The sequence below is a fragment of the Xenopus tropicalis genome, chromosome 3 (assembly GCF_000004195.4).
Source record: "Xenopus tropicalis strain Nigerian chromosome 3, UCB_Xtro_10.0, whole genome shotgun sequence".
Lineage (NCBI taxonomy): Eukaryota > Metazoa > Chordata > Amphibia > Anura > Pipidae > Xenopus > Xenopus tropicalis.
This window is the reverse complement of record NC_030679.2, coordinates 87,700,094-87,726,410: the sequence shown is the minus strand read 5'-3', so window position 1 is coordinate 87,726,410 and position 26,317 is coordinate 87,700,094. Positions and strand designations below refer to the sequence as shown.

Here is a 26,317-nt window from a genome sequence, read left to right as displayed (position 1 = left end):
GGATCACTGCTCTAAACCCTAACCATACTGCAAATTTGTCACTAATGAGCCAGTCTTACATTGTTGCCATCATTTATATCCTAAAGTGGTTTGTTTTTAGAACATACTCAGAGTTTTATACTCTGCTGAAGACAGATCAGCACTTCCAATACCATTCGTTAGTTGTCATTGTTGAAGGACAATACATACATACATTGCATGTAGAAAACGGAACAATCAAAAAACCAAAACACGTCTGAATATCATGTTACACCTCTAAAATGCAGGTAACAAGTAGTGGTGTAAAGGAAACTTTTAAAATACATTAAGGTACATTTGTTCAGAGTGCTTTTCTTAGAAATTCTGCAATTTACATTTTTAAAAAAATGATTTTAAGATAATGAAAATACGTAGCGCTAATATGAATCTGTAACAACTGCACCACCTCCTGGTCAGTATTGGGACTGTGATCTTGTTTGGGAGAAAGTTGACAGATGAAAGAACTGCCCTAGTGCTCTCCTTAGTAAAGACATTAAAGCATTCATACTTGTAGTATACATTTTCCTTTATATCTTGGAATCTTCTTTGTCTCCAAACTTCTGATGGTATTTGATTGCCTTCAGTTACCAGCAGCCTTCTTTTAGCAAAGTAGCCATGTTTAGCTAGTACATGGTCGTCATTGCTAGGTGAAAAGGTCTACTTTATTAATAAAATATCCTTAGAGATATCATGTTGTATACTCCTTATAATGTTATTTTACAACACAGCAATTACACTGGTATGATTAGAAACAAGAAGTACTAACTGCTTATATATAAAATTGTCTTTAATTGCTGGGAGTCAGAGGAATTTTTTTTAGGATCCTGGAAGCCTTTCTTGGACAGTGGTAATTATACAAACAGGTTTACATACATTATAAAAGAAAAATGACATGGTCAATTCACTGTACCCAAGCATATTAAACAGTGTCCAAAGTGCAGTCTCTGCCTGACTATTGAAGGTTAATTATGTTTTGTAACAGACATTGCCACAGCAACCCATCTTTTACCAGAACTGTTCAACGAGACACAACCAAACAGGCTCCGCTGAAAAGACAGCAAGTGTAGCTACTCCATGTTTCCTGTATGCATTGGCCAAGGACCAGTGCCAACGTCACACTCAGGGTTGGGTATTACATCTACTTGGGGAACAGCTTGGGCCTGTTGACTCTGCCACAGCTGGTGTAGTTCCTTAAACTGCTCCACCATCTTGTCTTTGAGGTCTGGATGGGAAATCTGAAGTCTGATACTGTCAGCTGACCATGAAGACTCCCCTGTGAAGATCTCAGATAGTAACCGGGCTGCTACTGGAATAACCTACAGCAGAAAATAGGAACAGTCAATGATTAAGAGTAGTGGCAAAAACAATGAAATGCCATTCAAAATACAATCCACAAGTTAAAATACATTTATATATTCTCTATGCAGGAGATATGTGAATAATACAATGGCATTAATATATGCATGGTTACTTCTATTAATACACATAAAGCAATACTAGTCTAGGTGTGGTCCAATGAATAATAAGAGAGGGGTGACATAAGAAAATGGGATAACACAAGTCAGAGAGTTGCTACCCTTTATTCCTCTTGGTACCTGCACAGTAATTAGCTTCTTCTCCTTAGGTTTCTGGTCAGGCCATTCCTCCCCAAAGCAGAAAAAGATCTCAAACGGAGGCAGTGAGCTGGTATGGCCCTTCTGGCAAGCAATGAGCTCTGAGCGCATATTACCGAAAATAAAAGGAGGAAAAGGTCAGCTTTAGAATGTTACATTTCTGTACTGTATTAATTAGCCGTAAGGTAAATTATAGGACATCACAGGGAGCACCTTTCCTGTGTGCATTGATCAGCAGGTCATCTTGGAAGGAAAATGTCTAAAATTGTGACATGCCACTGTGTAACACGTAAGTGAACTTTTATCTGAAACCCAGTATCCAGAAAGCTCCACGTTACAGGAAGGTCATTTCAAATAAAGTATGTATTTTAAAGGGGAACTTCAGCTTCCGAACCAAAGTTCAACACAGAAACTTCTAATATACCTATTACTGTAATCTGTTCCTTCAAAAAGTATGAATAAATACCATTTTTATAGCGGAAAGCTGCCAGGGGAGGAGGGACTGAAACATTGTTACAAATTGTAACAACTTCCCCACAGCTTACAGACAGCATGCAGTAAATACATAACCCACAATGCATTGCACTGCGATGTTCCTTTCCTAATTGACATCACATGTGCAGGGAATTGTGGGATTTGGCGGAGGCAGACTGAAGACAGTCAACTACTGTTACATTTTTTTTTTTTGAGTCTCAAAGCATTCAGCCAGATGAGCAGGAAAACAGCTAGGCTTAGGTAACTGTTCCAAACCATATAATAATATTAGAATTTATGAAAAGGCAGCATATTTTTTTAATTGATGTATATTGCAACGTTGCTTAAAATTTTTTTTTTTTTCAAAAAGCTCAAGTTGTGTTTGACTGAAGTTCCCCTTTAAGCAAATAATTCATTTTTTTAAAACATGACTTTCTTTGTCCTTATAATAAGACAGAACACAATTCACTTTTTGGTAACTAAGGTGCAGAAATCAGTAACCAGAAAACACAATCCTACTTGATTTAATTAATGTTGAAATGATTTTAGCAGACTAAGCATGGCAATCCAAATCGCAGAACTTTTTTTCCCCAGAAAACCCTGTTCCTAAGAATTTCAGATAATAGATCTTATACCTGTGTAAAAACATTAGACATATTTTTTTTCCAAACTAAAATATCAATCCTCTAACCTTCTAGCTACTGTAGGAACACAACAAAATTGTAGGTAACATTTAAAGGGATAACTGGCCTCTTGCAGCAATGAGAAGAAGAAACAGCTGGGGGCCCAGGACTATAGAGGGCCCTGTTGGCTCCATATTGGAGCACAATGTTCTTTTATTTACATTTTTAGAATTTGTTCTAGTTTCAAACTGGGTAAGTGCTCTACATCTCTAAAATATAGAACTTCCATTTTAATATTTAGTGTGGATCATACCATTAAGGAAGGTCTCCAGACTGAAGAGTTTAATCCTTTTTTCTCTCTCGATGGGGTTGGGTCCATCACGGTTACTAGCACAGGGTCCAGACCAAAAGACCTTGCACTGGCAGAGACGGATGGCATAGATATCCTGACCCTGCAGGCACAGGATAAGTCCCCGGTCCATCACATCCAGCAGATGGTTAGTGTAGAATTTTTGTTTTTCGTTGCTGATCCCTTCTGTTCCAGGGAAGCGAACTTGCTCCAGTGTGGTGGGCCCAAATAACTCCACTTGTTCAGGTGTAGGCTCCAAATTACTGTAGAAGAGGCGGCAACCATGGGGATTACTAACAGTCATTGCTCCAGCCTGCTTTCCTCTGTATAAAAACTTGATTTCTAGATCAGTCACTGCAACAAGGAAAACAAAGTCACAAATATTTTCTACATTTATCCGAGAGGAATATGCTCTGTTACAGTTAAAGGAAAAGTAACACTAAAAGTTTTTAAGTAAAAAATCTATTCTACCCTGCACCAATAATTGCCCTGCTAAAACTTGGCTTCCGGTCATTTGAAATAAGGTGAAACGGCTAGGAAGGAGCAGCATCCACTATGCAACGATCGATTGATCGAGCCTAGCCTGACTCCTTCCTATACAGAAGGAAGGCTAGGCTCAATCAAACGATCGTCGCATAGTGGATGCAGCTCCTTCCTTTGCCATATCGCCTTAGTTCAATTGACAGGAAGCCATGTTTTAGCAGGTATTTTCTAATAAAGCATTCAAAATACCAAGTGGTGTGCAGGATAGGGCAATTATTGGTGCAGGGTAGAATAGATTTTTTACTTTTTAGTGTTACTTTTCCTTTAACATGCAGCAAGTTGTGGCTGTGACTTGCATTCATGCTATTAACACACACAGAACTTTATGGCAGAGCACTTTTCTATTCATAAAATCAGAGAAAAAATATTAAACAGTGAATGTTAAATCTAAATTATTTTAATCCTGACTTTAGTGCATCCTTAATCCGAATAGCATTACTACTAAATATACAGAATACACTTGTTTGTTGTAAGTCGATGGGTAAATATGCCCTGTTAACTGTTTAAGCAATGTTTACTGTAACAGCCAGCAGTTAGCAGGGTATATTTTCTCATGGGCACAGAACCTGGGATGTATATTTGTCTTCATACATATTTATGTGTCCACTTTTTTATATTACATACTTCATGTATACCTACAGGGTAACATCTGAGGACTGATAAGGAGGTCTGGGATTCCCTGATCAATAGACGGTGGAATCCTCCCTTGAACGGATAGTTCCACATCTGATGATGGTTCCAAACCACTTCCCGGTACTAGCTCTGGAAGGGTTTGTGATACCAAACTCTGGGGTGACATATCAACTTCAGAGTATGCTCCTGTGGGAACAGGGGTTACGGCAGTGGTTTGGGCTGTCAGATTGTGCTGAATGATGTCCCGCGGGCCAGGAAAGTTGTGGTTTGCGCATGAGCTGTGAAAGTCAGGTTCAGCCTTGGGCCAAATGAATGGAGGTAAAGAGTCCGTAACGGGAGGGCACAAGGAATCTGCAGAATAAATCATGTCAGTCAAATTAGATCCAACAATGCAAAGAAATTGTGAATCACACAAATGTATGCTCACCCCTGTCTACAGTGTGATAAAGACAAATGCTGGGTGTCTAATGCTGCTCTGCCAACCTTTCTGGAACTTGTGTTGGTGTAAATGAACATTCCAAAGGATATTATTTAATCCTATACCTAGTATTTGTGGCAAAATTCCACTTTTTCTTGATTAATGAAAAACACAGTGAAATAACTCCCACTGACTGAAACAGTGAAACAGGACAGAGTCACTTATCATTGCACAAACATTACAAAGGCAATCAGCCATAACGTAGCACTGGGGGTGCAACAGACAGTATAATTAGAAATGGTGCTTAGTGCTGCCAAATATAGTGCAACATTTACAGAAAGTTATTTAAAGGCCATGGAACAAACTGGTTGGTGTGTTTAATCTTATATAATTAATTTTAACAGATTCAGTGTTGGACTGGGTTGCCAGGGGCCCACGAGAAAACCTTAGACCATGGGCCCACACTCCAAACTAGTTTTCATCTATTTCTTACTCAGTCTCTCAGTTTTTTTTTATCTTTACATACTATCATTTATTTTTCTATATATTTAGTTGCTTTATTCCCATAGAAAAATAAGTAATGACCATGAAGTAGGCCAAATGGCTAGAAGCAGGAGCCCACTGACACCTGGACCCACAGGGAATTTTTCTGGTATCCCTGTGGGCCAGTCTGACTGTTTTACATATTTGTCCCATACAAAAGCAATAGCACAATGTAATGTCACACTCACCACTGATATGGAGCATTGGGAACCTAGCACCAATCTGCTGAAAAAGCAAAAGGTAGGTTGAGATCAGCATGGCACTAACATTTGGGGAAGGAAGTGAAAATACAATGGTAGTAGGTATAGGGTAGATGTGTTTTTCAGAAAAATCTCACCTCCTCATCATCATCACCACCAATGTCATCACCAACGGGCTCTAAAAATCAGAAACAATAAATGTAAAGCAAAATGCATAAATAAGTTTAAAAAAGCAAAATTCCCTTAAGTGCAATTTCTGTAACAAAAAAAAAAAGTGGCCTTGAGACCACTACAGTGCATTTAAATAGGGCACAGCTGCTCCTGCCATGAGGCAAGTAAGAACCTGTTCTATTGTGTTGCCCACTTTGCTTCCTGCACCCATGTTACTGACACTAGCACTGCTATAACACGCGTGATACACGTGATACACAAAAGCTTAGCTATCAAGCAGGTAGGTTTTGCTAGGACGAACTGTTGAACTTGATAGATGTTTGTTTTTGTTTTCCAACCACAAATGCTATACTATACAAGCTCAGGGGTGTAACTATAAAGGAAACAGAACTGCAACTGCTGGAACTATAGGGGTTCCAAAGTGACTTTTAAGCAGCTGCAAAATATATTGTTCGCAAAGTTTAATGGGCCCAGTGATCTTGCTGTGGGCCCCATGCAAGTTTTATAGTACAAGAAAAAAATGTAAAATAAAATGTTAAAATGGCATGTGCAAATATGTGATTAGACTTCTGGTAGACTTTTTTAAAACATTGCCACTAAGGCCCAAAAGATTAAACCATTTTAGCACTTTCAGTCAGACAGATGCAGTCAATCAGAGGCCTCAAAACTATTCTCATCAATTTAAGGGGGCATATTGCATAAAAAACAATACTGTGTATAGGGCCGATTTAATGATTTAATAAAATGTTCCCCAAAATCCCACAACTCCCACCCATCTGTCCCATTTCCTGCTGCCTCCTTTTCCAGGCTTGCAGGGGGCCGGCAACACTCCTCACACTGCACTATAGGATAGGAACCAATTAGCAGCTAGGCTGACCTGACAGGGAACTGAAGCCTGTCTTAGCTAGTGTGACTGCAAGGCTGTGGTTGGCTATATCCCTCCTACAGTGCTTCTGGCAGAGAGCATTAGGACACACCCACCCCTCACAACAGGGACCATTTTTACAGAAATTATTAATTTTTTGACCAAAGCAAAACCAGTACCATATATTATTTCTTAATTGCCTACAGGATTAGAAGTGTTTTAGTTTATCCTATTTGTCTCCTTTAAAATCTCTCAGGGTGTATACACTTGGTCCAATAAGCTGCAGCCTTAGTCTTGAGAGGCTGGAGTTGGCATAAAAAAAAAATCAGACAATGTACAGCCAGCTTGAGCACTAAAATAAAATGAACAGTTTACTATTAAAATGCAGGGATAATGAAATAAACTTCTCTGAAACATTCCAGCTGACAGAAATCAGTGGCTAAAAACTGGACCAAAAACTGCATTGAAATCTGAATGCTGTCTTCTCCTACCTTCATTCTGTCCTGGCAGGTCACATAACTGGTAGATCTTAAATGGCTGCACTGGGGTCTCCTTGGTGCCATCATACAGTAGATTAAATTCTCTGCTCTTGTTTAAGGCACATCGTAGATTTGCCTTCCACTTAGCTGGGTCAGGCTCGTCAACTCCTTCCTGGTACTTCCCAGTTTCCTTTGCCCAGGCCTTACAAACAAGAAAATGGAATAATGCAAGTCTATCAAATCCTGCATCTCCATACAGCAGTATGTGACCTGTAGCTCAGACAAAGCAAAGACTTCTTAAGAAAGCCTATATATGGCTGCAGGTTTTCAAAATTAAAAACAGAACTACCCACAAATATTTTTATTTTCACATTGTGTTCAAAAATACTTGTGTGACATATAGTTCATTTGTTAAACAGATTTTATGTAAGCAACAAAGTAGCTTGGACCTGTACTTATGAGAGAAGAAAAGCAGGTGGGTGGAGAAGGGTAGGTGGAGAGTTTGGAGGGTTGATACAAAAGGATAGGAATTCAGTTGAGGGAGCTTGAAGAAGCAAGAATAGCTGAAAGCTTGAGGTGCAATAAGATCCCCAAGGGTTGATCCACTAAAGTGAGATAAAATGAGCGCTATTTATAGCATGTGTTAAAAATTTTATTGCGTCTTATTTTTCACGTCTTAACGCACGGTTCACTAAAAGGATATTTGCGTTAATTTAGACGCAATGCTGTTTGCTTTATTTAAGTTGTGAAGACTATTTTCGTGCGGTATTTGATGCAACGCGTGGTACCGCAGCGCGCTACTTGTCGGACATGCTAACCCACGTGCGCTACTTATCGCGCGCGCCATATTAGCCATACACAGCATTACGTTCGTAAAACTACTTTTTTTGAAAATGACCATTTCCCTGCAAACTGGAGGCTGCATCACTCTAGGGCCAACACATACTTGAATAAATCCCACTGCAAAGTCCATGTTGTGTTGCCAAAAGCTCACAAACTGTACTTTTCTATAATTACCGACTGCTCCAAGTAGGTGTTCATTTTCCCATAGACCAATGCGATATTTAGCTCGTCTAAGTGTTTGTGAATCATGCGTATTGTTTCTGCGCGCTAATTAACGCAACGCGGTAAAATTAATGCATGCGGTTGCGCGCTATTTAACGCACACGATATGCAACTTAAAGCATGCAATAATACTTTAGCGAATTGCGCTGGTTTTTTTGCATCAATTTTAACGCAAAAAAGCATGCGATAAGCTTTATCGCACTTTAGTGAATCAACCCTCCAGAGTGGTACAATTTTAACTGAACAGAAGCAAAGGAGTATGGGAAAATGGTTAGCAATTACATACATTGGTGGCACCTAACAAGATACATACTGTCACCCCCAGTGCATTAGCCTTTCCTTGTGCTTTAATAGGCAGATAATAAAATGTCCATATTCACACAAATGAAGAGGCTGAGCAGCTGTGTTTTAGCATGGAATTCTGTCCTGTGCATTTTGTTTTAAAATTCACTGAAATGCTTAGGGGGGAAAAGGGCAGTGCCTTTTACAATTTTCCTTACATTTACTGTTTACCACCTGCTTATTTCCTATTATGAAGACCTTGTGTTTTTCACAAAATTGGTCGCCTTTCAGATTAGGAATAGTAAATTTATATTCCACAGAGGGCAAAATAAAGTAAGTCAAACTCAGTGATGGTGCATAAATTATTCTTATGACAATGTGCCACAATCTATAGTGAACACGGGAATGTAAACTATACATGTACATAGATTATGTTAACCTTTGAAATTCCCTGTCAACAAATAGATAATGACTTAAAGGATATGGAAAGGCAAAGTCACTTGGGGGTGCCAAAATGTTAGGCAGGAAGGAAGGAGGAAGCGCTGCAGGTACCCCGGGCGGGTGCTGTTTTCTCCTAACAGGGGCACCAGCCCAGGGTACAAGGTAAGCGATTAAAGTCACTTGGGGGTGCCTAACATTTTGGCACCCCCAAGTGACTTTGCCTTTCCTTGTCCTTTAAAGAGGACTCCAGGCCAGGGTATTGGTTTGGGGCCACTTCATGGATCACTTCCCCTCATTAAAAGATATATTTTTTTTTCTTAGTAGCCCTATCCAGAGCACTATAAAAGCAAGCCAAAAACATATGCTCTACACTGGCTTGTTCTTCCTTGACTTGGTTACCTATCCAAGACAGGAAAGAACAAGTTCCATTGTATAATGCTGGCTCTTTCTTAAGGGAGAAGGAAAGGTAAAAACTAAGTAAGCTTTATCAGAAAGGTCTATGTAAATACAGCCATAAACACTCACAGAAATGCTGAACTGAGTTCTCTGTCAAAAGAAACAGGATTTCTTGTCTCTTTGTTTTTCTGTGCCAGAGACATGCAGCTCTCTCCTCCCCTCTCCCCCCTTCTGCTCCCCCCCTTAGGAATGTGGATCTAAGCCAATCAGCAGGAAGCTTCCTCCTAGTCTTACAAACTGAGCATGTACACTGGTCTTGGAGCGGGAGCGAGGCATTATGGGAACTTTCTTTACAGAGCTCAGTGGTTTTTTTTTTCCTATGAGGCTTCTGATCATCTGAAGGGAGAAATATGGGGAGACTTAAGGGCACTACTGAGAGAACTGTTATGCCTGCAGCTTGAGATTAACTCTTTATTAGCCTTTCCTTCTTCTTTAAAGCTCAGACTCAGGCACAATGCACTGAGATTGCTGCCTGCACACCAATATTACAGCTAAAAAACAAGTTGGTTCAAGAACAAAATTTTAAATGGGAGTGAATTATTTGCTGTGTAAACAGTGTAATTTTGAAATAAAAAGTATGCCATAAAAATCATGACAGAATCTCTTTAAAGTACAACTGGAGAAGTTATATTGCTCACCTTAAATACAGTGTTTTCATCATCTTGAACGGGTATGTGCCGGGTTGCATGACGCCATGGAATACGAAATACCTTGCGATCTTGATCCTCCCAGTGCAGTCCTGGATAGTGACCACTGTCCACTTGTGCTACCAGCCATGGCTTTAGTCTTACACGTCGATGATGAGAGTTCATTTCTGCTTATCACACAGCGGGTCTTTAGGCAACATTTAGCATTATACTATGCAGAAGCCTCAGCCTCATCAGACTGTTACCTGGGTTATATATAGAGAATTTATTTAGCACTTCTTAAACATTCAGTTAAAAATAAGTTTATGGAATAGACAAATAAAGTGACAAAATAGTTTATATCACTTAATCTTCAGCATCTGCACTACAGGGAACTTGGGCTGTGTTTATCTTTATGTTAGTCATTTCACTCTTTCATAGATACAATACTAGGGTTTATTTTATTGTTTGGCAAAGGGAATTAATGGGGGGGATACAGAGTTTAAGAATACCGGAGCTTATTTTTAAATTTATTTATTCATTTTTAAGCAGCTTTTCTGCTTTGCTTTCTAGGACGCCTTCCAGATCTCGAAGGCCTGTTTCACACATGGTATTTTTACTGTCAGTAAATACACCATCGGGCTATCAGTGCACACATGGGGCAAACTGTGGTGTGAAAGTGCAAACTTTTGCATTTCTAGCCAAAATCTGACCCATGTGTGCACTGACAGGAGGATGGCAAGCTTGTCAGTGCATAATCGAGACAGCAATAAAGATAGCAGATTGGTAATTTCTCCACTGGCATATTGAATTTTATTCCAAATTAAAAGTAGTAATATAGGAGTTGAGAATTTTAGATTGTCAAAAAAAGAAACAGAAAATATTTTCCAGCAGTACAATGTAGGCTGGGGAAATTTTCACAAACCATTTTTTTATTGTAAACCAAAAAGTGAATACAGCATCTGAAGAGCAGTTTATAATGCTAAATCCAATGCTAAATACCTTATTCCAGTTTGTAAAATTACAAATTATAACTGGCAAACTGCAGCCTTTATAGAAGAGAAGCTGTTTTCAAGCCATTTGTGACAGTAAAAGTAAACCTTTAGAATAAGCTAAATAATACTAACATTTTATTAGAAGAGGGTATTGTTGTTGTGAGTAGGCACAGCAGGTGGAGGGGAAGAGGTACTTGCCTTGGGCTCTAATACCTCTTGGAAATGGCACAGAATGGGGTTGATTCACTAAAGTGCGATAAATTTATCGCACTTTTTTTGCGTTAAATAAGACGCGACAATTAGCGGGCGATTCATAACAGTATTACCACGTGCGTTAAGTCGCATATCGCATGCGTTAAATTTTGCAGGACCGCATGCGGTAATTTTAACGCATGCATTAATTTGCGCGCAGAAATGAATACAAACGCATGATTCACAAACACTTAGGTGCACTAAATATCGCATTAGTCTATGCGAAAATTAACACCTACTTCAGGCAGGCGATAATTATAGAAAAGTACAGTAAATGAGCTTTTGGCAATAAAATATGGACTTAGCAGTGTTATTTATTCAAGTATGTGTTGGCCCTTAAGTGATGCAGCCGCCAGTTTTCAGGAAAATGGTAATTTTTAATATAGTAATTTTATGAAAGTACTGGCATGTATGGCTAACATGGCGTGCGTTTATTTGCATAATTTCGCTACTATAGCGGTAAATATTTAGTCGCCATAATATGCAGTACTATAGCGGTAAATATTTAGTCGCCATAATATGCAGTACTATAGCGGTAAATATTTAGTCGCCATAATATGCAGTACTATAGCGGTAAATATTTAGTCGCCATAATATGCAGTACTATAGCGGTAAATATTTAGTCGCCATAATATGCAGTACTATAGCAGTAAATATTTAGTCGCACAAATACATTACTAGGTATATTTTGGCAACTCTTTTGTCGCGACTTTATAATCTCGCAACTTGTGGCCATTTTGTAGCGACTTTGTAATCTCGTGACATGTGCGACTTGCAGCCATTTTGTGTCATTGAGCCTGCAGTCACACTACAGAGACATCATGCCTGGGGTTTCTGAGCTGCTACCGGGGGAGAGGCGCTATATTATCGAGGTTTTCCTGCACTCAGGATATGACAGGCTGCCTCTGGGGCCCATAGGGGTCCATGAGAGGAAGAGGGCTATCCTGCGCAACCTAATAGACGGGTTGCGCAGGGGCTTCGACCTGGAAATGGACCTCCGCCTGCTCCAGCGGATATGGTCGGACCTGAAGTGCAGGAATATGGAGGAAATAGCGGAAATCGCTCAAGGTAATTATTGTACTTTAATATGGTTTTACACAATACGTTTCTTAAAAGATTTAGCAAGTAATTGGAACTGAAAGTACCGGCCAGGCCCCAGCACCCGGCCAGGCCCCAGCACCCGGCCAGGCCCCAGCACCCGGCCAGGCCCCAGCACCCGGCCAGGCCCCAGCACCCGGCCAGGCCCCAGCACCCGGCCAGGCCCCAGCACCCGGCCAGGCCCCAGCACCCGGCCAGGCCCCAGCACCCGGCCAGGCCCCAGCACCCGGCCAGGCCCCAGCACCCGGCCAGGCCCCAGCACCCGGCCAGGTTAATGTCTAATTATTTTGCCTTCCTTGATATGGTATTCTATACTTTCATGTAGTTTCCCCTACACTCTTACATTTATCAGTAACACATCAATATGCTATATGGGTTAAATTTTTGCAAATATTCTGCCAACAATTTTGTCTTTAGCCCATTTTGCTGAATAGTAAAGCTTGCGTTAATTAGTACGTAGCATATTTTCTGGCAAGTGTGATAACTGCCAATCAAATGTTTTGTTGACAGAATAATTGCATTATATTTGTTCCCGTTTAATAAAGTGCCCATAACATATTTGCCATTTATTCTGTGTCTAAAATCTCCCACTTAATTTAAGCCACTTTAGTAAACGGACCCTTAAGTATTTGGCTTAATATTCTTAAATGCCCCCCCCCCCCCCATTTTATTCTCTGTAGCACTTTTTTTTAACTTATATTTTTATTGTTTTTTTGTTTTTTTGCAAATAAACATTTATACAGCACCTCTCTAGCACTTCTGTGCTCTCCCAGGGCAAATGCGCAAAATGTTGCCAGTTTTATGCTGCCGCGTGCGTCAAGTCGCGTGGCAATTGCCGTGTGCGTAATGTTGCGACAATTAGCGCGCACGTTCAAGCTATCGCACTTGCGATAATTAGCGTGCATGCAAAAAATACCGCGCTGCGCGTGCGTTAACGCGTGTATACTTTTCGCGACTAAAATATCGCATGAAGTATCGCATGTAAATTAGCGCAAGTGTGCTTATAGTGCAACGTGCGTTACGTCGCGAAAATTTAGATGCAACAAAATTTTTACCGCACGCTATAAATAGCGCACGTTAAAATGCACTTTAGTGAATCAGCCCTAATGTTTGATTTATAACATTTAGAAAGTTGCTTATTTACATGAGATAAAGATCATATGACATTTTCCTTTTAACAATAGTTTTTCTTTAAGCCTCTAAAGCTTCTGCACACTGCTAGTGCCCAACAATCAATCAATGAACCGTAAAGAATAGCAGGTGCCTTTCTCCCTGGCAGTTGTGGTACAAGAACACTGAAGGCACGAGGTATAGGGGAAATCTCAGCTTCCTTCAATGAGCTTAAAAAACAAATATGAAAATCCCCAGGTTGGCAAACAGGCAGTGAACCCTAAGGAACTCTTGTGCTCTGAAATAGATCAGGTGACAACACCCATTAATAGCTTCCTTTAACCATTTCTCTACTGTTATTCTTTTTCTGCCTCCATTTTCTTTACTGCTGAATCCTAATGGTTCGGTTCATACAAACCCTACGTGAACTGGCATGTGGAACAATTTGCTGTGTAATTTCTAGCTAGCGACAATATGCTAGAATACAACTTTGATAGTAATAATAATTTCACCAATTGAAGTACTCTAAAAGCTTTGGACAATGGCACGTGGAACTTTTGTTTTTAACACTTTTTTCTCACATGTGAATATGCAAATTAGCATTTCAATTTATGGATGTAAGTTACAGAACAAAGGTTATCTTTAGTTTCAGAAATTGTAACATCATAAAAATGCCTGATGCAGAGATGCAATTTTTTTTTTCTTAAAATCAGTCAATAAACTGCATCACATTACCACAACAGATCTATTTTTTTTTTTAAGATGATACAACACTCTGCTACTTATAACAGTTAAATAAAACAAAACTGTAAAATACCCAAGATATGTGGCTAGTACGAACCCTAACAAAACAAAAATGCAGAAACTGATAGGAAAAAGTGCTACTTTGGTCATATGATTATAGCTAAGTGCATAAATGTACATAAAAACATAAAGGATAACCCTTTAGTTTCTGCAGATTACGTTTACTGCCAAAGCAACTATTTTCAATTAGACACCCCCTAACAATAGGCAGGCCAATAAAATGGTGTTTTTTTTTTAATCCTTTACTTTTTAATATATCTCAGCTTTTTAAGCAGAAACAAAAAATCCCTTGTGTCGGTGCTTGTCTGACAGATGGCTTTTTACTCATAACTCAGCTATGCCTTCCTTTTTTTTTGGAAAATCACTACACCACCTTTAATCTTTTCTTAGAATGAATTTCATAAGCATCACTCTCACTTACCAAGTTCTCCACAAGACTTCCTTACAACGCCTCTCTTATATGATGAGCTGGTATGACTGTTCTACTCCTTCCTCTTTCAGGATCATGTGTTACCACTTCCCATGAGTGCATACTAAAAGTTTCCATTATAAATGCAACATTCTACTCACCAAACCAGTAGTGTACCAGTGTCCATGCACCCCATTGCACATGCCTATGGTCCCTCATACAATATATGTCTGTTTACCACGCAGGCCATCTTTACGATGCTAGATCACATTTTAATTAGAAAAGACTTCTCAATAAACTTCACAAAACGGATCCTTCTTTAGGCTCAAGTGCATCTAGCAGCATACTAAGGCAGATTAATTTCCATAAAACTAACCTCAAGATTCACCAAATTATTTCTAGACAGATATTTTAGTGTCTTACTTTTGTCACAATAGTAACAACCCTGATTACACATTAAGGTGTACTCTTTTATAGCACCTATCACTCCCCATTAGCAAGTGTAACTTCCCCTTGTCTCACAGCTGCCCCTGTGTATAGCTAGCCACACCCATTGCAATATTGTGATTGCTTCCATGGGCCTCTGAACTCTAATATTATCGACTCAGAAATGAGTCATTAGAGTAAGCATTCTGACCCTCTGACCCCCCCCCCAATACTAGATGGTTCAACAATATCCCTATTATGGGTGTTAGCAAAATTAACCTCAGTGTTAACAACATAGCCTCTGCATAGCTCCTGTAAAAAAAAATTAAGCCAACAGTTGTGCCTGCTTTAACACTACAGTATTGACCGCTAACAGTTTCCCACAGATGCTCCTTCTGCCTGTGGCATTATAAACTCTACCTTCCCATACTCAGCACTCCTGGATTTACAAAGCAAATAATTAAACTACCCTTCAATATGGACATTCATCCTTAAAGTTACCTGGACTGCGTAATACATGAGGACACCTACTCTCAATGCCTAGTTCCTCATGTCTCTTAAATGATTTATAGAAATTTGCCTGCCATAACATCATACCAGTCAGACCTGTTATCGATCGTCTTTCCGTAATTTGGATCTTCAAGGTGGCCATACACGTAAAGATCCAATATCGGCAGCTACTATCGGCCTGTGTATGGCCACCTTTAGTCTACTAAAAAATCATTTAAACATTAATTAACCCCAATAGAATTGTTTTGCATCCAATAAGGATTACCGTATTATATCTTAGTTGGGATCAATTACAAGGTACTGGTTTTTTTTTTTTTACAGAGAAAAATGATATCAATTTTAAAAATCTGAATAATTTGATTAAAAAGGAGTCTATGAGAGCCAGGCTTTTTTTCCATAATTCAGAGTTTTCTGGATAACAGATCCCATACCTGTATAATGATCCTAATTATGGAAAGTTCTCTTATCTGAAAAACCCAAGTTTCCAGGAATTTTGCGGAATAAATACCATCACCTGTATATCAAGAGTTTTCATTTGAACCTTTGAACTTGGTATCAGTGTTCTGGCTTTACTCAGCAAGAAAGGATATACACCACTTCTCTTATATTCAGAATTCATAACTTACCCATGAGATAGATTATGATCAGTCAGCTTGTGACCAGTACACAAACCCTTCCATTAAATTAACCCTCTGGGTACTTCCCATTAATAAAATGTTCATTATAAATGGCTCAGAATAGGGTGTTTTTCAGAATAAGAGCAATTTCATTTACATTAGGGAAGCACATCACAGCATTTCCATTTTATCACAACAATGTACACTCACTGTCTCCCTAAAGGAAAGAAAAGTTTTAACAGAGTAGATAATCAGGGTATGTTTCATTATGGGGGAAAAGATGGAAGTGTGAGACCCAACTGACATAATTAGCAGTTTATCTACACCCTAAGCAAGCAATCACCAGCCTGTTACTGGATTATAAAAATCAATGCATACCAGGGCACAAAAAAAAAAAAAAAATCAAGACTATCTCCACCATTAATGGACCACTAGTGCACTGTGCAAATAGATATTGTAAGTGAATTATACAAAAAAATCAAAACATTCCAGCAGAAAAGCATGCCCTCTGCGGCTAATTAGAGAGGCTTCAGATGGGGTTTTTTGCCTTCCTCTGGATCAACTACAAGTTAGGCAGGTTATATATAGACATTATGGTTGAACGTGATGGACGTATGACTTTTTACAACCCAACTTACTATGTAAATGAGTGAATTGGAATGTAAGCAACAATATGGTTGCTAGAGTACAGTTTTATCAACTAAGCAGTGGTTTGAGTAAAAGACTGGAATATGAATAGGAGAGGCCTGAAAAGAAAGATAGGTAATAAAAAGTAACACAACAAAATTGTAGCCTCACAGAGGAACAGCTTTTTGGCTGCCAAGATCAGTGACCCCCCCTCTAAAAGTTGGAAGAGAAAACAGTTCAAAAACTAAGATTAATTGAAACGTTGCTAAGAATATGCAATTCTATTACATACTAAAAGTTAACTGAAAGCTGAACTATCCCTTTACAGTAAAAATGAAAACATCAGACCAAATATACTTTCCTATAGGTACATTCCCATTTTCCAAACGATAAACATACATTGTAAGCAGAATAACAGGTGCATGCTACATTGGAATTACTTTCACACTCAGTTTCATTCAGTTGTAACCTTATTATTATATCTGCAATTGAAAGCAACGTTGTTTTATACCTCTGATATTTTTATTGAAAAATAAATAAAAAATTTTATGGTAAAGTTGTTACATTTCCTTCCACAAGGCCAAATGTTACTTTCGGAATGACGTCCCCCTATAATGCTCTGAAACATTGTACCAGTGGGTTTTACTGTGGTACAGAAGGAACTAGTTTACCCTATTTGAAACTAAAGTCACTGAATGAAAATACCAAGTTATTCAGAAGAATTACAAATGGGGTGTAAGAGGGAAGTAAGTAGGGGGAAGTGTGATTTCCAGTAGGCCTGAGCCATTAATATAAAAAAAAGAGCATAAAGGTCATTCCCCAGATAGTTTGAGGAACAACAAAAAAAGTAAACTCTTAAAACACACTGGAAGCAGTATTTTCTAAAGCTCACATCATGCCAAAAAAAAAAGAATCTTCTAGACTAATGTGCACCATTCTTTGCACAGTACTGAATTTCCACAGTGCATGAAATGAGTGTTTTCCTAAGTGAAAAGCATTATGCACAAAAGACTAGAGGTCTGTTTACAAACATAGGTACTAACCTGTCCAAAACCAGTTGCCAATAGCAACAAATCAGGTCTAAAGGTGGCCGCACACATTGTGGAGGGTGGGAATCATTGAAAATCGCAGACATTCAGGGCTGAATCGTCAAAAGCGCCCGATCAAAATCTTTTAACCCGTCCGATCGGCAAGTCAACCGATATCCGCAGCCTTCTGCGTGTATCGGTACATGTATGGCCAGCTTTACATTACATTTTTTCGAAGTGAAGTAGACATACTGCTAATTGGTTGCTTGTACAAGTTAGCTATATTTGTAAATTAGCCTATATATATCCATTTTCTATGGAGCCATATAAACATATAATTATTCAGGGTCATGTTAGCATTATTTCTCAATCAAAAGATACTTTAACATAGCTCAGGATGGGCAACTTTTTAGACCTCCAGCTCTGGCATAACTACAAGATATAAAGGTGACACTGGAAGTTGCATTTACGCAGTATTTTGTAAATCATAGGTTATGGTAGCCATAAATGGTTGAGACCCTGAAAGGTGGAAAGTACAAAAATATTTCCTTGCACAACTTTTTATTAGACATACATTTCTGGTACTTCTTAATTTTCTTTTAGGCTAATGGTACACAGGTAGATTGCACTCTACCTGTGTATTGCACTTACTCAAATTTGTCATTTACCAATATCTATTTGCTACACACACAAATTTTTATAGAAACTGTCCACATTGTATCTAATTAACTGTTAAAAGCCATTAAAGAGCAATTCCAGAGCAATTAAAGAGCCATTATTCCAGCAATTCTGGCACTGGAGCAACAGTTCAAATATAAGTGAACAAAATAAATAATCCAGGATGCATTATACATGAGATACAACTCACCAACAATGTGTAGAGGTCTGGGTGCTCAAGCCCCAGACCTGCAGCTAAATAAAGGTGACAGGCACAGGAACTCCAACATTACAGGCTGACAAAAATACTCTTGAAGCAGATAATAATGCAGTAAAAACATATTTTATTCAGTGAAAGGGCATCTCAAATTAATCATTGAATAAAATATTTAACTGCATCATTATCTGCTTCAGGAGTCTGGTTTTGTTATTGTGATTGGAGGAACAACTGACAGCCTATGCTGCTTGTTATTATTTTCACAGACACATAAAAACACTGTATATATATTTGGCACATCATGCACTCTTTTTGCTGTTATTCCCATTGTTATGTAACTACACCCCAAAAGCATGCACCCTGTGGTCATAGTGTGCACAATGCCTAGAATCACATAGCCATGAGATATGTTCTGTCTATAATATACAATGGCAAGTACATCAAAAGAATGCAGCATTCTCTAATAAATCTCAATACTGTGATTCATAAGCAGTTGTTATCTTGAAACAAAAAGGCTGTTAGCCAGTCCAGGAAATAATTTAATTGCAAGGATTTCCCCTGAAAATACTGTAGCAAATTAAAAATTCTAGTAGGGCGAGTTGAAATATGGCTGTTGGCAGGATGTCCCAAGCAATCCGTATACCCTAAGGATCATAAATGTATTAAACTTGGCTATAAAATCTTGTATATGATACAGTAAGGCTGATGCTGCAAACAGCATATTCTCAGCAAGTGTATATATGTCTTGTGACATTAGTTCTAGTTTTTAGAAGGGCAGACACTGCAACCTTCACCTGTTAGACAGATTATAAGTGTTGTAGTTTAACAACATCTAATGACACTTCTGTATCTGAAGGTGAGGATGCCTTAACTGACTTAAGGAAATGTGATTAGCAGAAACTCTGGAAAGGTGGTTAATTGTTAATAAAAACATTGCTGTACATGGACATGAAACTGAAATAAAACAGAAGAGGAAAATATCCATAAATCCACCTACTTTTTCTGTACAGTTCTATATATTTTGTGGTGGTCTGTGAGTTAACAAATATGTTCTTACCTGGGTTTACTTGTTATAATCCATACAGATAGTCCAGGGCTCAAAACAACCAGCAAAACATAAGGCCTCCAGAAAGGCTGGAGAATAGGTAGTGTAAAGCCACAGTGCGTATACTGGTATGGGATGAACACGAGTATTGCTGCAAAACCTTGTAGTGGAGGTGGAGGGTGGGAATTTAGGGCTGGAAACTGTGAAAATAAACAGAAAAAGCAGAAGCTAGCTGTGAAAGCAGAGGAGGGGGGGGGGAGAAATTAGCACTTCCTGGTTCTAAATTTTACATTGCAAAGAAAGAGCAGGAGGGCGAGGCTTGGCTTCAGTGACACAAACCCCTCCCTTCCTGCAGCACCTGAGAGCCTTGTGACACTACTGCTGCATACAGGTACATTGCTACGGATGTGCTAACTCTACACAAATACATTTAAGCAAACTGCTACCTGTATGCAGGGAACAAGGAAAAATAGGCTACCAGACCAGTACATATATAAATAAAGTGTATTACATGTACCTAGGGAAAGGGAAAATTGTGCAACCTGTAAATAGGTGAACGATGAAGCATGTTACCTGTCTATGGGAAAGAAAGGTGCAACCTATGTGTGGTTAGGGAATGAAAACCTGTATATGGAAAGAAGGTAAGAATGGCACTGTAAACAGGTAAAGGATGAAACACATACTAACTGCAAGTGGGAAAAAGTGCACTACCTCTAAACAAGATAAAAGGGGAAAGTATGCCACCCGTGTAAGAGTAGAATGACTGGAATGTACTAACTACTGGTAAAAGGGGTAAACTGTGCAATCTGGGTACTGGTAAAGGGAGGATGTGATACTTGTACCTACAATGTGCTAACTGGATTCCTGAACTTTAAATTCAGCAGTATATTTTCACAACAGAACAGGTGTTTATGCATTTCTTACCTTATGAATGAAAAGTCTCCCAGCTAAAAGTGGGAATGTGCTGGAGGGCAACCTCGTGACATCACTGCTGACATAAACAGAAGGTTTGTTACCTACAGTGCTGGAGACAGGTGTCTTAGTCTTCCCCCAGTATAGAGACTAACAGGCGTTGCTTAAGTAATGCCATTTGCAGCATTTCCCAGCAATTCTACCAGCTGACATTTGCTTCCTACGCCCATGGGGAAAGCTGTTGGGCTCTAGTAACGTTTTCACTTTTTTTGAACAATATGTTTGAACAAACAACATATTTTGTACTCTTTCCATCATTTGCTAAGGGGGAACTTTTAAGCATTTTATTATTTATTAGCAATGAAACTCAGCAGTCCATTTTAAACACACACAATACTGTCTGTATGTTTTAGGAGTGTGGGAGGAAACTGGAGCACCTGCAGAAAATCCATGCATGCACATGAACTCCCTTGCCCTGGCTGGAATAGAACCTGTGATCTAAGTGAACAACAATGCTAACACTGAGCCACCATGCTAAACTTTAATTGTTGTTTTCAAGGACACCTGAATTTGTGCGTAATTCAATCTGTATACCAAGATATATGGCTCTAAATACCTACAAAGGTAAATATAATGTTACTATATTCTATTATATGCAGCAAAACACTACTAATTTTAAAACCCCCATATATCCTTTGCTGATACTAAATACATGGAATGGTTTCCACCTTACACACACACAAAAAAACTGGGTTTTGTGTACCATTTTTATAGTAAAAGCATTGCATACATGTCACATAGGAGTAAAAGGCCAGGAGATGCTGCTGGAAGCAGTTGCTCAGTATTGATGGTAATGAGAAAAAAAAAAAAAAAACTTGCAACTGACTTGCCATATGGTACCACAGCCAGCCACAATGTGGTGTTCCCACGATTTTTCTGTTCAAGTGATGTCACACTGCACTATGCGTGACTGCATGTACACACAGGCATTTTTATAATTTTGAGCACACCCTGAACACATGCCCAGCAGAGTGGGGGGAAACTTATAATGGGAAATTATACTGGACACATTGTGAGTGTAGTAAAAAATACTGCACCAGTGTCAAGTTTTATTTGCCCACGTGGCAGTTGCACAAGGCCCCAAATAAAGCAGGTGTTTTTAGAGCAGGTTTTTTCATGGCACTCAATGTGTTTCCCCAGTAATTAGTAAAAGTCCCCTATAGGGCGCAAGGTGAACCCCAGCCCAGTGCAGTTTTAAGTGCTAGGTATGCAGCCTGGGTGCACCCAGTCATAAGATAGGAAAAATTGGACATAATGTTTTTCCCTCAACCTGACAACCCTGGTGTGGCCCATGCTTTATTGAGGGGATACAATTTTTCATATAATTTTGCATCTTGTATTTTTCCTAGTTTTGGTTATGGACAAAACCTGGTAAATGCAACCAGGATGTATAATGTGTTAGAGGGATCTTGACAAGTTTTCATATCTTTAAAGTAATGGAAATATGGAAAACCAAATATTGCTAGGCTGTAATGGGAAGAAAACCATCTTGCAATATGCACCCTTTACAAAGTTTCTCTTTATGGGAGCACTAATATTAAATATTCCAGATGTCTTCAGACCTTTGAATAATTTTCTAATTTTACTCAATAACGAATCCTACAATGAACATTGCACCCATTTTCCCAGTTTATGGCCAAGCCAATAAGACAATTTAATTTTCTTTTTCAATAGGAAAAATAAAGGAATAGGATCTATTTAGAACAATTGGGATCTTTCCATAATGTGAAGCACTACTCCTTAAAGGAGTTTAGTAAAAATGCCACACTTTTGGCTCACCTAATCAAATATTTACTCAGTCACACTTCACATTTTCTAGAACAGGCAGCCATCTCTAAAAAGGTATTCTCCCTTCCTTTCCCTCCTTGCTTCATACTGCACATGTGTTTCATTCCCTCCCCCCCTCCCCTCTGCCAGATCCGCTTCTGATTGGCTGGTGGGCATGTGTAGCTCAGAACAGCAGACAGGATCAAGTTACACACATGCTCAGAGAATAGGAAGGCTGCCGCTGGCAGCCTACAGGAAGGACAGAGATATTTCAGTGATATCACTGGAGTCTTCACACTGCTGTAGGCTGCCAGCAACATATCTCAGAGAAGCAAGCAGGGATTTGGGAATTTAGATATGCGGTAAGTACTTAAAAAGAATGCCTTTAGACTTACTTTTAATTTATATTAACCTTTCATTGTCCTTTAAGAAAAAAAAAAATGAAAGATTTTATGGACCAGTGCTGGGCCAATCTGGCTGGCCTTGCAGCTCCCCCCTCCCCCTCCCAGAATACGGGGGTGGGTGGTAACACCAGCAGCGGAGGTGCATGCAGCCAGTGGGGGCACAAGGGCCTAGACTAGGGTAGGCGAAAAAAGTTACGTGCCTAGCACCCTCCCCCCCCCATTGCACCCTACCCCTAGTCCTGGCCCTGTTATGGACGATAGCATTTAAAATAATGGACAGCTGGGAAAAATAAATATTATAACATAATATAAATAGATACAAATGTATATTTGTGTAGAAGAGCACAGTAATCCTCAGGGGGTGGCAAAATGGCATAATGGCTTGTATTGCATTGAGAGTAATGGTTTACTAGTCAACCATATCAGGAGGTCTGCAAAAAAACTGGCACTGGTGCACAAACTTAGCTGTAGCTATTATTACTAAACAACAACAACACAAAAAACCCAGAGTGTGTCCCAGTTGTGACAAAGCTTTTTGGTCAAAATTGAAAGCAATATGTGAGGTGTAAATTGAACACTGCCGACATTCCAGATAAACAAACTAGGGTTCATATATTTCCACAAGCACAAGAGCAGTTGTGTAAATTTTGTGAATCGGGCATAACTGCGTCATGCACATTGCCCCCATGCAATGATGTTGGCATTCTGGGAAATGGCGCATGATATAGCTCACTGCACTTGCAAATGTTACTGAGCCCTCATATCTACAGCAAAGTATGTATCGTGCCTTCTGGCCGATTTCCATAAGCAGGGGCTGGGCACCATCAAAATAGAAGGAATACTGGATTGTGCAAATACAGGGAAATACTGCAAGAGAACCTGTTTCAGTTTGCTAAAACTCAGAAGCTTGGATGATGTTTAGGAATATGCTTCCCAGGATACCAGGGAGAGGTGTGCAGTCTGTACACTGGTAAAGGGAGGTACAGAATATACTGCTTGTACACTGCCAACAGAAAGTGAAGAATGTGCTGCTTGTGCAGAGGTTAAGGTGCAATAAATGCAGAGATATGCCCTTTGTACATGTGTAGTAAGAAAATTAACATGGAATAAAAATAGTTGGATTTATCCTTATGGGCAGGTGCAATCCATTTGCAAGGATACACAGAATGGATTTAAACACCTACACTGTAATTTGTAAAACTGTAAGACATAGTAAATTTGCACATAATATCCACAACCATGACCTTTATAACCTGCATTTCCTTTTTTGCTGGTGGGATGCAGATGCACAGGAGAGCAGCATACAGTAAGTGGAGTCAAAGCCACTAGTCTGTGCAAAGCTTTCTTTTATTAGCTGTAAGGAGCCCCCTCTACTAAAACTACCCTATATAACACCTACTTCAGAAATGCAGCAGTCTAGATCCTCTAAGCAACAGCTGCCAATAAACCCCAAGGGAGATTACACCCTGAAATCTATACAGTCATACATATTTCAAATATGTCATTTTTTTTGTCAGTTTTAAGAGCCAACACTAATGGCAATTTTCTGCATAATGAAGGGAAATTAAATTCTTGGCAAGTTTCCAAAATATATTTTCACTGATTTTGAAGTTATTTGTAAATATAATTGTTACTGAAAGCACTTTCTATCTGTCTCTTATTGTCCCCCTACTACACAAATCATTGCAACATTGTATAAGTAATCACCTTTCCTCCAGCCAAGACTCCAATCCCTTGCATATTTTTTTAATTAAGAGCAATGACACATAGGTGATTTGACTAATGTGGTAATGTAATAAAATGTACTGTTTTTTTACTAGTCTAATTACCCATAGCAAACAACCAACATTAGATTGGTTGCTAGTGGATACTAGACCTTGGCCATTAACCTGTGCGTCTCCCCTTCATGTTTTTGACACAAATTGTCACACAAAGTTACACTATTTCTATCTTTTTACATTTTATGGATTTAAAAGCTTATGAAGTTAATACTATGAACTGAGACTTATTAAATTCTGTTGGACCATATAACACACACACACATTATATAAATATATATGTGTTAAATATATATTTAACAAAAGGTGTTTCTCCTCTGTGCACAATGGGAAATTTTGGAAGTAAGACAATAAACCCTCCCCTTTCTGTGGTTGTTTAGGGCTAGGTGCATATTTGTAGACTATAAAGGGCTGCATTAGGGCTCAAAACACGAGAGTGTGTGAAGTTAATCAGCAGAAAACAAGCAGGGATCTACTAGGGGGCATCTTCAGAAGCACAGATCTTTACTTCTAAAGGGCTGTGTTTGCCTTTGGATAGCAAAGAAGCCCACAACATAATGTGCAAAATTTCGAGACTACTTCTTTTTTAAGCTTTAGTTCAACTTTGATTTCTTGCATGTATGTAATTTACAGTACATAATTTATAAAAACACATATACACACCTGTCTTGTGCTGGATTGTACTTAAAAGCTCTGAAGCTACTCCACATTAGAGAAATTATATAAGCCTCTTTAGTGCTTACTTTCCCGAAACCAAGATTAAAACTGGAGCTTAAAAGTCAGTGTAAGTTTTAGTTTCCAGGGTCTGTAACCTCATGAATAAAACCACCTTATTATGTCAAAACTGAATAGAAGTCTAGAACAGGTCCATCTACAACCTAATGAGGGTCAATTATTAAGCTGAACTTCCCCTTTACAGGACAAACAAAGGGTAATATGATCGAGGGCCAACTATGTACCTATATAGTAACCCACAACAAACAGTCACTAATTTTTAAACAGATCAAAGGAAACTGCTGAATGCTTACTATGGGTTAAAATCATGCTGAAAATGAGGCTAACTAAAGTGACTCAATAATACAGGAAGTGCTGCATGAAGGTTAATTAAATGGGTTTTGGCCATGCCTAATGGACTACCTGGCCTGAGAGCCTAAAGCCTCTATGTCTAAAGGAGCACATACAGTAATTGTCACTGCCAAACATCTGGTAGGTCTTGGCTTATTTGCCTTCAGCATGTTTAAAAGAAATGTATACCTACAAATACAGCTTTGGCTAATAAGATAAAATGTAATTCTAAGCAACGTTTCAATATACATCCTCTGAAATTCAAATGGGTTTAAAGAATTCTGTAAATGTAATTTCAGCAGGAATTTCAGTCCCTCCCGCTCTGCACTGCTGTTTCTGACTATAGCAAAAACTTAGCAGAAGTTAGAGCATTTTCTTGGGGGGGGGGGGAAGCAGTTTTTTTTAAGTACAGGGGGCACGATCTATACGAGGGTAGGTGTAGGAATCAAATCATGCTGTATAGGGGTTAATAGCGCTTCTTACCTTTAGCAAACAACCAGAAAAGCAGGCGCTCGCTATTCCAATAAGTTTTTTTTTGTTTTTTTTTTTAATACCAGATGCGATTTGCCTTACTCAGCCCCTTACAACATGGAGTTAACTGGCTGGGCGCCCTACAGGACACTTCACAGCCTACAGAACTAAACGAACGCATCCACACGTCCGCTCTGCGGCTCCGGCACAGGCTAGCAATGAGCAACATGTTCCTTTTCCTTCCCACATGGAAACACTTGGCGGTG

At 39.1% G+C, this 26,317-nt stretch overlaps 1 protein-coding gene across 5 annotated transcripts; it reads right to left on the bottom strand.

Moving 5' to 3' along the window:
- Positions 1–658: 658 nt before the first annotated feature.
- On the bottom strand, positions 659–26,292 carry irf5 (interferon regulatory factor 5). 5 transcript variants are annotated; one of them, XM_012959187.3, is made up of 11 exons: positions 26,064–26,292; positions 20,519–20,582; positions 19,607–19,794; positions 9,812–10,065; positions 6,942–7,131; positions 5,552–5,592; positions 5,403–5,439; positions 4,260–4,604; positions 3,042–3,431; positions 1,614–1,732; positions 659–1,334 (listed from the first exon to the last, which is right to left on the bottom strand). In XM_012959187.3, the coding sequence occupies exons 4-11, from the start codon at positions 9,983–9,985 to the stop codon at positions 1,086–1,088; spliced, it is 1,545 nt and encodes a 514-aa protein (XP_012814641.2). In that variant the 5' UTR covers positions 9,986–10,065; positions 19,607–19,794; positions 20,519–20,582; positions 26,064–26,292; the 3' UTR covers positions 659–1,085.
- Between the last annotated feature and the right edge of the window lie 25 nt (positions 26,293–26,317).